General features: G+C 41.3%; 1 protein-coding gene across 1 annotated transcript in view; it reads left to right on the forward strand.

Annotated features, from left to right (window-relative positions):
• The window catches only part of LOC109513217 (ryanodine receptor 3-like), a gene marked incomplete at its 5' end in the record, with an annotated part of 60,286 nt that extends 46,277 nt beyond the window's left edge, over positions 1 to 14,009 (forward strand). The window contains 29 exon segments of the mRNA XM_019865505.1: positions 1,022 to 1,131; positions 1,207 to 1,258; positions 1,323 to 1,373; positions 1,455 to 1,554; positions 1,628 to 1,707; positions 1,784 to 1,860; positions 1,960 to 2,033; positions 3,327 to 3,344; positions 4,353 to 4,433; positions 4,521 to 4,609; positions 4,712 to 4,840; positions 4,930 to 5,034; positions 5,317 to 5,398; positions 5,515 to 6,845; positions 7,553 to 7,611; positions 7,945 to 8,116; positions 8,201 to 8,287; positions 8,374 to 8,571; positions 9,069 to 9,199; positions 9,287 to 9,329; positions 10,362 to 10,489; positions 10,551 to 10,611; positions 10,687 to 10,833; positions 10,984 to 11,118; positions 11,190 to 11,346; positions 11,851 to 11,915; positions 12,009 to 12,109; positions 12,844 to 12,895; positions 13,118 to 14,009. Of these exon segments, the coding sequence (XP_019721064.1) occupies positions 1,022 to 1,131; positions 1,207 to 1,258; positions 1,323 to 1,373; positions 1,455 to 1,554; positions 1,628 to 1,707; positions 1,784 to 1,860; positions 1,960 to 2,033; positions 3,327 to 3,344; positions 4,353 to 4,433; positions 4,521 to 4,609; positions 4,712 to 4,840; positions 4,930 to 5,034; positions 5,317 to 5,398; positions 5,515 to 6,845; positions 7,553 to 7,611; positions 7,945 to 8,116; positions 8,201 to 8,287; positions 8,374 to 8,571; positions 9,069 to 9,199; positions 9,287 to 9,329; positions 10,362 to 10,489; positions 10,551 to 10,611; positions 10,687 to 10,833; positions 10,984 to 11,118; positions 11,190 to 11,346; positions 11,851 to 11,915; positions 12,009 to 12,109; positions 12,844 to 12,895; positions 13,118 to 13,213 (4,011 nt within the window).
• Between the last annotated feature and the right edge of the window lie 680 nt (positions 14,010 to 14,689).

Here is a 14,689-nt window from a genome sequence, read left to right on the forward strand (position 1 = left end):
TTGACTCCTCAGACCAAAGTGAACCCCTGTCACGAAGAATAAAAATTAAAAAAGCGGTAGCACGAAGAAGAAAAATAAAAAATAGCGGTAAGAAAGAAAACAGAAGAAAATAATAGAAGAGATAACAGAAAATGGAGAAACGTAGCGACAATCTGGAGAAAAGTGGGTTGAAGATTGGCCGGGTTAACCGGCAGCTGAGGAGAAGTTATGATGTAATTTATTTAAGATTTGAATGAGGTAAAATAACATGCTTTTTCTCTCAAATATATTGTTATAATCATTTGTTTCAGATATACTGTAATTATTTTCTGTATAAAAATTAATTTGGTGTTCAAAAAGTCTTTTTTCAAACTTGAGTCTTGAAAAAGAGGGGGTCGTCTTATAATCAGGGCCGTCTTATATTCGGGCCAATACGGTATATGAGGGGACTGTAGCTTTCCGTTCAATAGCTAACAATGTAGTCGTTCTTGAGTGGGTATTTTTCCCCCTTTGGTATTACTCGGCAAAGTACCTCAGCATCCAAACACAGTTTTTGAAGTTATTTGAATTTTACACCTGGTGGTATTTTCTGAACTAAATTATACTGAAGTGCAAATTAACCTACATTTTGAAAACAGACTCTCTAGTTTTGTTTTGCTTTTTCCTCACATAATGTGAAATCGAAACCACAGGGGACCGACATTTTAAGAACATATGACCCAGCGATTACTTTGTACAATAGTTGAAAAATAGCACATTCTTTTTCTGGTACAATGACTGCTGATACAATCTTTGTGCCCCTGGATCAATAGTTGGATGTCAATAGAACTACAAAAATATCAAGCGCTCATTCCTGCTCATTGCCATTCTCTGCTGCATGTCACCTCTGCTTGTGTTTGTGTTAGCATGTTAATTCATGCTTGTGCTTGGTCTGCACGCTTCCAGCATATCCAATATTATTATATAAAGGTACAAACTATATCAGGTACTGTCACAACACAGTCAGGTACTACCGTCTTAACTCAGGCCATGACTTGTGCAGAAAATACATCACAAAGTGGAGGAGGAGGAAGAGGAGGAGGTGAGAAAGCAGCCCGATCCTCTTCACCAGCTCATTCTACATTTCAGCCACAATGCTCTTACGGAGTGCAGGTGAACACACGTCATGTGACACAGCATATCATGTGATTGTACATCCTTTCACCATGTCCTATTGTTTGTTTTCAGCTCTTTGGAGGACGATCCTTTATATATCGCATACGCAGATATGATGGCAAAGGTACATTATTGTCTGAATGACTTTGCAACCATGTAGCGGTTTGACATCATATTTCTCCTCTCAGAGTTGTGCTGAAGGTGAAGAGGAGAATGATGAGAGAGAGAAAACATTTGAGGTACGAGTGAAGCAAACTGGACGTTTTTCTTTTTTTTTTTTGTGTGTCACACTGTTTTGTGCTGAATGTCTTGCCTTTTAGGAGAAGGAAATGGAGAAGCAAAAGATGTTGTACCAGCAGGCTCGACTGCACGACCGTGGGGCTGCAGAGATGGTCCTCCAGATGATTGGCGCTAGCAAAGGTACCTGTCCACCTTCATACACTCACCACATTTGCCACTGTTTGAAGTCTGATTGACACAGTGAGGTCATTAGGTCGACTCGATGCTATGGTAACCTTCACCCTGAAACTGGGCATCTCGATTCTCAATGGCGGGAACATTCTGGTACAGCAGGTAAACGCTGCTCGGTAACCAGAAACGATTTAACTGGCTACGTCAACCATCATCTTAACATCCTTGTTGTGTGCAGAAAATGTTGGACTACTTGAAAGAGAAGCGAGATGTCGGGTTCTTCAAAAGCTTATCTGGACTAATGATGTCTTGCAGGTAACAAAGACACCGATGCCCACCCCATCACCCTTTTTCAATGTAGTCATATGAAGCCATACTAATATGAGACAATAATGTTTCATCTTTCCTTCGTAGTGTGCTGGACCTCAATGCTTTCGAGAGGCAAAACAAAGCAGAAGGTCTTGGGATGGTTACAGAAGAAGGATCAAGTATGTAACGAAAGCAGCACCGACAATATGTTCTTGTTTCATTTACAGGACAAGTCTTCGCCTCCAAAATTATCATGTTGTCATTTTCAGATAAAGAAACATTATTCTTGTTTGTGAGAACTTTTTGTTGGGTTGTACATTCTTACTAAAACAGGAGTTATGTTTCGTCAACATAACCTCATATTTTCCTTCCCAATCGATAATTATATTACAGTATAATAGTGCTGTACATAGTTTCTTATTTGATCCTTGCGGTGTGCCTCAAAGTGAAAGTCTGCCCTCTAGTGTTCACAAAATCCCGCTATTAGTCGTATAGAGAGCAATAAATTAGTACGGTACATACATACAAAAGGTATTCAAAGTCCGTAATATGAGCTAGTTTCAGGTCAATGACAGGTACGCTCATGATGACTGGCCACTTCAATAGGCACACCTTGCTAATCTAATTATATGCAGAAAAAATGCTCCCTTTAAAAACAGAGAATGATTTAACCATGTGTTGAGAAGTCATTTAACTATTAATTCAACATGCTATGAGCAAAGTTTGGTGATTCAAAAATCAAAACATGTCGGTCAGGCTCGCACAGTTCTTGTTTTTTTGGCCTTGCTGGCCACATCTCCGGGACACTCCAGACCGGCACAAGACTCCTTTGCTCTTTTTGGGTGGCACAATTCCATTTTCATATTATGTTTTTTTGTTTCATGTTGATATTGTCATCACACAGGTGAACCTGTGTTACTGTATGTCCAAGTCCTGTCTTACTGCGGCCAATCAATTACGTTTACTTAGTGACATCAATTAAAAACATTCCCCATGTGGAATGAATTTGACTGCAGGTTTGCATACAGTATGTAGAATGATGGATAACTTCATTAGGTACATTTGCACAATCAATTAAAGAATTTTTAACAATGTAACTTATTGCTTCACATTTACAGAGTCAATATAAGTCTTGCGTTGGATCCCATTCGATTGTGCATTTGTACCTAAAGTTGTATCGAAACAAAATATGATCCACGACGCAACATTGGAGCTCATTTCCACTTCACCACAACTCAGGCATAAGTGATGGTAACTGTTTTAATCCTTGCCTGTAGAGAATAGACTGTATTTCTTTTCAAACTTCAATTGCAAGCTTACGTTGCAAATCAATGTACGTAGAAGTTACATCTGGAGTGCAATCATTCTCTCCTGTGGTTGTGATTGAATATCAATGTCTTCTCCTTTGCTTATGTCTGCTCTTTGTGTGTTCCTATCATTTTATTTTTTTTTTTATATGTCGTCGGTCGCAGTCAACGTGAGTGAGCGGGGTAAATACACGGTTTAGATTCTACTCTACTCTTCTATGCAATGCTGACATCTTGATTGCTCCCTCCCACCCGTTTGACCCCTCTGATGTTTCCACCCTTTGCACCCTGAATGCAATACAAGCATCTCCCTACTCCTTATTTACCGTATTAACCCAAGCAGCCGGAACACATGCATGCTCATTTTAACATCTGGTTAATCAATACAGTATATTGTTCAGTCTTTGGTCAGGTGACCCAAATTCCTTCTTCGTTTACAAGAAGGTCATGCTTGCCAGTTGTTTTGATTTGCCCTCATTTGGATTATACTAACCAGTGTCTACTAAGAGTAAAATCTTTGCTTTGTTTGCACCAAACCAATACGTTTTTTTCTGGCGTTTAAACAACACTGCTCAGTTTTATTCCTATTACTAGAGTTTTGCGGTACAGTAATTGCCCTCCATTGCAAAGTTTACAATCCGGACCACCCCAACAATAAGAAAAATTTGCTATACGGAAATATGTCACCTAATTACATACAGTACCAGTCAAAAGTTTGGAAACACCTTGAAGCTATTAACTCTTAATAATGTATAGGTGTAAACGGAAGGTCAGAAAGCATCATCCACATCTTCAAGCTGATTGAGTAAATAACAAAACATTCAATAATAGGGTGAGATAAAATACCGAACTTCCTGTTTTCATTCTTTTTTTATAGTCAGATTTCCATTGTGTCGAATTAAATAGTATTTTGCTATACAGTGGTCAACATTGGAATTGCTCCCAGAATAAACTGGAGGCAAAACAAAATAGTCATGAACCAAGACAAAAATAAAAATAAAATGAAATCACAGGACTGCGAACAACTGCAATGGAGGGGTCTTTACTGTATGCGCAATTAGCTAACTAGAAAACATCCTTATATACATGCAAAATTAATTCTTCCACTATTGCCTCTATCAATAAACAGGAATTTCATCTGTCCGCTTTACCACTGACACCAACCGTTGATTTGGTTTCTTGTCACCGCAGGTTCCAAAGTGCTTCAGAATGACGAGTTCACTAAGGATCTTTTTAGATTTCTGCAGCTACTGTGTGAGGGACACAACAACGGTACGCTCGCACATTTAAACCGAATGATAACATGTTATCTCATTGATGAATCTTTAATGCTTAGTGATGTCAATTCATTATCGTCAGATTTCCAGAACTTTCTAAGGACCCAGACAGGAAACACTACCACAATTAACATCATTATTAGTACCGTGGACTACCTGCTGAGACTTCAGGTGTGATCTTCTGCTATGAGCACTTCCTAAAATATATACAACACATCATGAATTGTCTATTCTATTTTCCGCTGTTTGATATGTGGTAATATTTCCTGATAGGAATCCATCAGTGATTTCTACTGGTATTACTCTGGAAAAGATATCATTGACGAGGCGGGTCAGAGGAATTTCTCCAAAGCGCTGGCAGTTGCTAAGCAGGTCTTCAACTCATTAACGGAGTATATACAGGTGCGATATCACGACACCTAACAAGACCTCGGTTTTGACCAATCTGAAGACAAGTCATGAATTGATGAACTGTGTCATGTGCTCTATAGGGGCCATGTATAGGCAACCAACAGAGTCTGGCTCATAGCAGATTGTGGGACGCAGTTGTCGGCTTCCTGCATGTTTTTGCAAATATGCAGATGAAGTTATCCCAGGTTTGAAATCTTGATTTTTCTGATTTTCTCATGATATACTTCCAGTCAACCTATTTTTTTCCATCTTATCTCCCAATTTGGAAGTTGAGTTCCTTAACGAGACCCAAACTGGGTAAATTACACTACCAGTCTAAAGTTTGGAAGCACTCTCTTGTTCAGTTTGTTTCTTTTTTTTTTCATTATTTAAACAATTTGCTGAATTGTAGAATTAATGCTGAAGTCATGGACATAAAGAAGAAATACTGATGGAATTATTTGGTAAACAAAAAAATTGTTCATCAGGACTCCAGTCAAATTGAACTGCTAAAGGAGCTGCTGGACCTGCAGAAGGACATGATCGTCATGATGCTCTCTCTTCTCGAAGGTGAAGTCTATCGGATCTCTTATAGTAGCATGTATGCAGAATGCAAAACGCAACAATGTCATCTGCACAATGAATACGATTTGTGTGATGAATATCCTCTGCTTATCCCATCACAGGAAATGTTGTCAACGGGACCATCGGTAAACAAATGGTGGACACCTTGGTGGAATCGTCCAGCAATGTGGAAATGATCCTCAAATTCTTTGACATGTTCCTCAAGTTGAAGGACCTGACCACGTCGGACAGCTTCAAGATCTACGACGCCGAAAGCAAAGGTTTCATCTCGAAGAAGGATTTCCAGAAGTCCATGGAGAACCAGAAGCAGTATTCGCAGTCGGAGATTGAGTTTCTTCTCTCTTGCGCCGAGGCGGATGAGAACGACATGTTCAACTACGTGCAGTTCGTGGAAAGATTTCATGAGCCCGCTAAGGACATCGGCTTTAACGTGGCCGTTCTGCTCACAAACCTCTCGGAGCACATGCCGCACGATGCTCGCCTCTCGACATTCCAAGACCTGGCCGAAAGTGTCCTCAGCTACTTTGAACCCTACTTGGGTCGGATCGAGATCATGGGCGGAGCCAAGCGCATCGAACGAGTCTACTTTGACATCAGCGAGTCGAGTCGAACCCAGTGGGAGAAGCCTCAGGTGAAGGAGTCCAAGCGACAGTTCATCTTTGATGTTGTCAATGAAGGCGGAGAGAGCGAAAAGATGGAGCTGTTTGTCAATTTCTGCGAGGATACCATTTTCGAGATGCAACTGGCATCTCAGATTTCAGAGCCGGACCCAGTTGAGCGTCAGGAAGAAGACGACGAAGACGACAAACAGAGCCTGGCGGAGAACCAGCAGGAGGAGGAGGAGGAGGAAGAGGGGGAGAATGTGATGTTGGAATCTTCATCGGCCTTTACCATCGCTTGTGTCTCCATGAGAAAAAACATCTGCCACATTCGCCAGTTGCTCACTTTCAAGAGCATGAAACGGCAGTACAGAAAATTCCGGAGGATGAGCGTGAGGGAGACGGTGCATGGCTTCTTTGCTTTCTTCTGGATGATTATCGCCGGCCTCCTCCACTTTGTGTACAGCTTGGTTTGGGGTTTCTTTCATATTTTGTGGACCACCATGTTCGGGGGTGGCCTCGTCGAAGGGGCGAAGAACATGAAGGTCACGGACATTCTGGGAAACATGCCGGATCCCACTCAGTTCGGGATCCACGGCGATGTGCTGGAGACAGAGAAGATGGAGGCGCATGAGGCATCGGCCTTGACCGAGATGGGTCACATGGTTCAGGGGGAAGTGGCGGAGGCAGACCTGATGGCCGAGCTGCTGAACATCCAGCCAAAAAAGGAGGGTAAACATGGAGCAGAGCCCGGATTAGGGGACGTGTCCGAGGTGGTTGTCGGGGGTGACGCTCCGTCCATAGCCAGCGCTGTCAAGCAGAAGAAGGCTCAGGTGAGTGCCATCGAAAACGGCGGAACCTTCACTCGAACACAATCTGTTCAGTCCGTTTTTCATTCGGGTAATTACGTGCAATGCAAACCGTACGAAGGATTAGCAGTATACAAAACGGATGCCGCATTGCCACCAACTACCATTAAAAGTTGAAAGAAATATTTTCATACTCCTCTGATACACGTGTAAGGAACGAATAAGGCTAAAATAAAGTAAAAGATTCATGATTTGAAGATGCCTGAAAGATGGCGATGTTTGCGAGGTCACACTGTCATGTCATGGTATTGAAAGTGTCATGTCGCTTTAAAAAAATTGTGTTTCTTATTTTTTTTCCCCTCCCACAGAGTGCTCATCTTTTTCTTGGTCATGCTCGGTGAAGGCTCGTGAGATTTGGTTATCATGCATGATGATTGAATGTTTCAAGCTCACGTTTTGTTTGACTTTTGAGATATATGGGTTGAAATGTTTTTTCGACTTTAGCTTTTGTGGTGTTTAACCTCGGAGGTTATATTGCACTTCATTTTGTGTTTACATGGGTGGTGTTCTTGGAAGGGAATAATTACTGAAGCCACAGGTGACAATATTTAATAATGAAACATGATCTTGTCAAAAATAGGCAATATTTAGAACCGAATCTGCATTTGTAAAAGGAGTGCAATGACAATTTCACCTGTAGGAGTTAATGTCATTGTTCATCTGTTTTCCAGTTGGCTGCGAAGAAGAGGGCTTCAAATGGAGACTACAAATCGGATTCAGAGAAGGCAGAGTCAGTGTTTTGTGATTTTTTTTTTGGTGTACTAAATTTAGAGGGTGGCGGCACTGTGGGTTCGATCCAATGTGGAGTTTGCATGTTCTCCCCGTGCCTGTGTGGATTTCCTCCCACATTCCAAAAGCATGACCGGTAGGTTAATTGATCACTCTAAATTGTCCATTGGTGTGATTGTCTACAGTATGTGTGCCGGCTGGCAACCAGTTGAGGGTGTCCCCCGCCTGCTGTCCGAACACAGCTGGGATAGACTCCAGCATGCCCCGCGACCCTCGTGAGGATAATTTATAAGGGCTCTCCTGCCACATGTCTCTCAAATGTTTCTTGGTGTAGCTCTGACGATGGTGAGAAGAAGGACCACGACAAGGCCAAAGATGAAGCCCCTCCTGAGCTTTCACTGGAGAAGAAGGTCCCCAAGAAAAGACTCGGCATCAAGAAAGAACCACCGGAGGCCTTCACAGCCAGTTTCTTTGCTGGCTTGGAAATCTACCAGACCAAGATGCTGGTCAGATTATATTTCGATGACAGCTCCTCCAATTAATGACCGATGACTATTTGATGGATATTTTTGACTTCTTGCATTCTATAGAACTACCTGGCCAGGAACTTCTACAACCTGCGATTTTTGGCACTCTTTGTCGCATTTGCAATCAATTTCATTCTTCTCTTCTATAAAGTGAGTTAAAAAAAATGCATCTTGCAAACGTGTAAAAATAAAGTCAAACAAAAATATTTGATCTTTTTTTTTTCTTATGTTATAAGGTGACTGGCGATAACTCTGATGATGAAGACCCTTGGAATGGTCGAGGGAGAACGGAGGAGGAGGAAGAAGAAGACAGCTCTCTTGAATATTTTATCCTACAAGAGAGTACAGGATACATGGCGCCAACGCTTCGCTGTCTGGCAATACTGCACACTGTTATATCTTTTTTGTGTGTAGTGGGATACTACTACCTGAAGGTACACACATACCTGCCCAATGAACTTTCAGACAGTACAAATATAAATACGGTTCGCGATATAGACAAAAGCATCGGGCCCCCGTATTCTTTTATGACATGTCGAAAGATGCGAGCGCTTTAAAATGACCCATTCTTTGGCTTTTTCCAATTCTGAATTCAAGATTTCTAACCAGTGCACTTGTATCTTCACAAATTTAAAATCAAACAAGTCTCAGGCGAGGTAAGACACCCTTGAGAGCCTGTGCGGGTAAAACATGAAAGGGTATGTAAACTGTAATATCCCCCGTGCTTTTGTTTGGTGACATCTTGTGCGGCGACAGTCAAAAGCCCAAATTTTGCACGACTTTGGATCAGAATTTTCCCTTGGAATTCCGCCTTTCAGGATTCCACTGTTCTTTTGTCTATACAGCGTACTGTCCAAATGAAACAATTTATAAAACAGATTACCAAAACACCACAAAGGACTAAATGAATGACTTATGGTGTGCCTGTAAGGTTCCTCTAGTGGTGTTCAAGCGTGAGAAAGAAATAGCCAGGAAGTTGGAGTTTGCTGGACTCTACATCACAGAACAGCCATCAGATGACGACATTAAAGGACAGTGGGACAGGCTGGTCATTAATACGCCGTACGTCTGTCTTGCCGATTCATATCCTTGCTTTATATTTCCAAGAGTGTCACGGTATTTTTTTTTTTTTTCATGCTGTTTTGTCAGGTCTTTCCCCAACAACTACTGGGATAAATTTGTCAAACGAAAGGTAAGGTATTGAGCATTTTATATTCTCAAACCAAACTATTGTATCTTTGGAGTAGCATTAGCTAAATCCTAAAAGGGTTTGCTTGGATAAGAAAACATAGTTCTTAATTATTATTTATTTTTTAAAGATGCCAGTTTGCTTTCTAAGCACTCTGTAAATGCCTTCTAGCAAGGCACCAAACCCCATTCAGTAAAGTAATAATAATGCCATAACTGTCAACATCAGTGGTGATTGAGTGAATGAAGAATCTCTCTGTGCCAGCCTTGTTTGTCGCTGGTGTAAAATGAATATCTCTTTTGAGGCTCGATTGTATAACATTATCACATTTTGGGGTTAGAATGTCTGGTTTACAGTTTGAGATTCTGGATTTGAATCTCTGCTTGTTTGGGTTTTCTCAGGGTATTCTGCTTTCCAGATATGAGGTTCATTAAAGACTTTAAAATGTCCATATACTGTAAAAAAAGAAATTCAAGATAGCAAACTTATAATTTAGTTGGGCAATTCAACAAAATATTTGACGTTTGTTTAGCTCCTGTGAAAATTGGCTTGCCCCGATTTTCAGCAAAGAAATGAAGGTTGACATAACTAATTGTCCCTTGTATTGTCCCCCAAATTACGGATATAAAAACAACTCAGCAAATTGTTTTGAAGAAAACAACTTTCTTGCTTTGTTGTGACATTGTTGCCATAAATATCACGAATATATATATTTAAAGTGTTCTACTTAAAGTAATGAAATACAGGTTGTGCTTTTTACAGTATAGCTGTGATTGGTATATTATTATTTTTTTGTCTATAAGTTCCCTGTTATTGGCAAGCAACCAGTCCCTGGTGTACCTACCTCACCTATCACCCAGAGTCGGCTGTGATCAATTCCAGCTCACCTTCATGAGGACATGTGCTATTTAAAAAAAAAAATAGATGCATGGAAGTTTTCACACCCACTGATACCACACATGTAGAATACTAATATTTTGCAAACATCAGTTGGGGACTAATTCCCCTGTTCCCCTGATCCTGTTTTCCTTGTAGGTGATCAAGAAATATGGCGATCTGTATGGCGCCGAAAGGATTGCAGAGCTGCTGGGCTTGGACAAAAGTGCTCTGGATTTTAATCCGACAGAGGAGGCTGTTACCAAGGAGGCATCGCTGGTGTCCTGGTAAGAGACGAGATGTCTAAGAAGAAACTTCTTGATGAGACATACCTTTTTCTGTCAACAGGTTGAGCTCCATCGATACAATGTATCATATTTGGAAAATGGGGGTGGTGTTTACAGACAACGTAAGTATGAATGCTTATACAGATGAATTAATGCATAAGAGAATTGAAGTAACTTCAAATTCCTTTCCTTATCAGTCATTCCTTTACCTTGGGTGGTACACGACTATGTCCATTCTGGGCCACTATAACAACTTCTTCTTTGCTGCACATCTACTGGACATCGCCATGGGATTCAAGACGCTCCGTACCATCTTGTCCTCTGTCACCCATAACGGCAAGCAGGTGAGGCACAGCGTACCCGTGACTGTAATATTTTTGTCCGTTATAAAAGACAACCAGCCCTGGGTGTATAACAACCGGTCAACCGTGACCCTATAATGGGATGTTCCTTTCTAACAGAGGGGCTATGCTTGTGTGTGCGTGTGTGCGCAGCTGGTGTTGACAGTGGGTCTCCTGGCCGTCGTAGTCTACCTCTACACTGTGGTGGCCTTCAACTTCTTCAGGAAGTTCTACAACAAGAGCGGAGATGACGACGAGCCAGACATGAAGTGTGACGACATGATGACTGTAAGACAACGACTCTAATCGTCCCCCCGAGTGGAATCAGTACAAGTGTAAGAGTCATCTTTCCTCCGCAGTGCTACTTATTCCACATGTATGTCGGTGTGAGAGCTGGAGGTGGCATCGGTGACGAGATTGAAGACCCGGCTGGCGATCCCTATGAGCTGTATCGCATCCTTTTTGACATCACCTTCTTTTTCTTCGTCATCGTCATCCTCCTGGCCATCATCCAGGGTGAGGCGCGTCGTTGCGACTGTGCACAGGACTTTTTCCTGTTCATTTGAATGTAACCAGCGTGGTAGGCACACTGCTCGTGTATATATTTTTACCATGAGCTTCGCTCTTTCATCCACAGGTATTTCATATATGCATTTGAAATTCTGAATATGGTTAAGTATTGTTGTAAATCACAATCTGTGTCATTTATATACTGTATTTCTATCACTTGGCAGCATGTCGTGGGCGGCTGTGTCACACTTGCAGATTTTAGAAATTTATTTTTCTCAATGTTTGGAAGCTTCCATGCAATGAGATAATTTGAGATAATTTGCAACATTGTGCAACTGCGATTCAAATTATGAATCGCCACAAAACCAGAAGCTGAGACTGGGCCAGTCGTGATATATTGTGGGAGAACTTGGCACACTGACCGTCCACCACGATTAAGATCACACACATAGTAGCCTTCCATCCTTCAGTGAAGGTATCCATGAAGTTACAACGTGTTGATGTTTGCAGGTTTGATAATTGATGCTTTTGGAGAGCTGAGAGACCAGCAAGAACAAGTCAAAGAGGACATGGAGGTGAGAGATTTCAGACAAACGGAAATAGAATCAGCCCACACGATGAACACCCTTTTCCTCCTCATCCTTATGATTTCTTCTTTCTCTCATCAGACTAAATGTTTCATTTGTGGGATCGGAAACGACTACTTTGACACAACGCCTCATGGCTTTGAGACTCACACTTTGCAAGAGCACAATTTGGCCAATTACCTGTGAGTATTCCACTGTTAGAATAGTTCAATACAGTATTATCTTTTTCTGTGTCTAACTATGATGACGTTTTTAGTTCTCTGTCACAATAGTCATACCAAAGTCACTCAAGGCACCCCCACCCGCTCTTACAGTCAGCATGAAATAAACTTTCAGAAATGTATGTTTGGTTGGCTTCTCTGTTGTAGAAAATGTGGAATTAACATTGTAACCACATGCCATTGCTTGGCAAGAGCCTCTGAAAGGAGAAGTAATCTAATCCTCCATTCATTCATTTTCTAATCCGCTTATCCTCACAAGGGTCGCAGGGCGTGCTGTAGCCTACCCCAGCTGTCTCCGGGCAGTAGGCGGGGGACACCCTGAACTGGTTGCCAGCCAATCGCAGGGCACACATAGACAAGCAACCATCCGCGCTCACAATCCCACCCAGGGACAATTTAGAGTGTTCAAGCAGCCTGCCATGCACGTTTTTGGAATGTAGGAGGAAACTGGAGGACCCGGAGACGACTCAGGCAGGCCCAGGGAGAACATGCAAACTAACACAGGAAGGCCGGAGCCGGAATCGAACCTTGGACCTCCGCACTGTGAGGCCGACGTGCTAACTAATCTATCACTGTGCCGCCTCTACCGAACACACATAGCTTCATTTTGTTTTGTCTGTTTTTGCAGTGTTGCTATGACAGATATTTGTGTTTCTCTTTCATTGACTCTGCTTTGTTTCATTCATTCATTCAAGGTTTTTCCTGATGTACCTCATCAACAAGGACGAGACTGAGCACACTGGCCAGGTGCAGCATGATTTGTTGTGATCAACAGAATTACATTGAATCAGAACCGGTGTGACCACACGTGCTAATAAAAAAAAAAAAAAATCCTTTGAAATTATTTTTTCATAACCTATGATAATAATCCCCTTGTAAATAAAAGCATGCATGACAGTAAATAATGAAACATACAGTCAATTAAGCAATTTGTTACCATACTTTTCTTTGTGTGCGTATGTGCCTCAGGAGTCATATGTGTGGAAGATGTACCAAGAGCGTTGCTGGGATTTCTTCCCAGCAGGAGACTGCTTCCGCAAGCAGTACGAAGATCAGCTGGGATAGAGCGGATGCTTCTTCCTTACCTTCTTCCGAATGGGTGCTGCTGCTCTAATCTGCACCCATGAACTCCCCTACCCACACTAAGCAGAGTGGGACACAAATGACATGTTTAATTTAGCAAGGAAGAGCGCTGCCCTCCCCACCCTCACTTCAGATGTCAGTCTCCAATTCACCTTGTCAGGTTTTGAGTTTGTAGGGGACAGCATTGCCTTTTACTCTGCATAACCCCCCCCCCCCTGCACACACACACACACACACACACACACACACACGATCATTGCACAGTGTTACGTTGTCCTCTTGAGAAACTAGTGGGGTTTGTGGGGGTGTTTAGAGACAGTTTGCCAGTCAAATTATGCACAAGAATCCAACCTGATTATTTAGAGTATGTTGAGACTTAATGCCAAAAGAAGAGTGAAGTGTGTTTGTCATGTAACCTTGCAAGTGAAGTGTTGAGGCAAACGGTATTATGTCAAATATAATTTTTTAAAATTGTTTTCCATGAAGTGCCTTATATTGTAGTAGCAAGTCTACATTACAAAGAAGCTATGCAAACCTTTGTGCTGTCTTTTCTTATCGTAAGTAATAGAGTACAGATCCACTTTTCTTTCATGAACATGAGAGAAGAATACGTGATTTATTTGTTTTGCTGAATGCAGCATACATGCAATGTTACATGTTGTAAAAATGACATCTGAGTTGACTTGGAATTGCTATTGTACGGCCGTTTGTATGTAGTAGCTTTGCGGATTTGTGCATTTCTTTTGATGGAACAAAAATAAACTAGTGCCAGAAATGACTTGCCTCTGTTGTTTTTGAACTTCATTTAGAATATATATACATGAGTACATTGGCCTTAATTAATGTGCAATCCTTTTCTTTATTTTGCCAAATTTGTTTTGGCAATATTTTAGTGCCGATACATTGTGCCTTCAGAATAATAAAAATTATAAAATTAATAAATAAATAAACACCATACCTGCTCCTCTTGAAGATACTTTCATAATCATACTTAGCACTATGAGCATACACTGAATTGTAGTCCACCTAAAACATTCCTATGATTCTGTATGACACACTACCGTATTATCATTTATACAATTAAATGAAGGCAATTGACTTGAAAATGTTTTAAGATGTCCGTCGAAAAGTCAAGAGTGAAGGAGATTTAAAAAAAAAAAAAAAAAAAAGCAAGTGTACAATGAACCATAAAGCGTCAAACTTGGAATAACCTTAACCCACAAGATGGCACCACAGACCACTGTTTGTGAAAGAAGCCCCAACAGTAAATTAGCCACTTGCACATTTCCTCTGCCCATGCGTTAGAATCGGGGTTTAAAACAAAATGAGGAAAATGAGGTAATTTTTATGCAAGAGAGTCCTTCGCGCTGGGGGGGAAAAAAATCGTGTTGTTGTTTGTTTCAAACCCTTTGTTGTTAGTTTATGATCGAGGATCTTTTATACATGCATTGAAAAATG

The sequence above is a fragment of the Hippocampus comes genome, unplaced genomic scaffold (genome assembly GCF_001891065.2).
Source record: "Hippocampus comes isolate QL1 unplaced genomic scaffold, H_comes_QL1_v1.1 scaffold443, whole genome shotgun sequence".
Classification (NCBI taxonomy): Eukaryota; Metazoa; Chordata; class Actinopteri; order Syngnathiformes; family Syngnathidae; genus Hippocampus; species Hippocampus comes.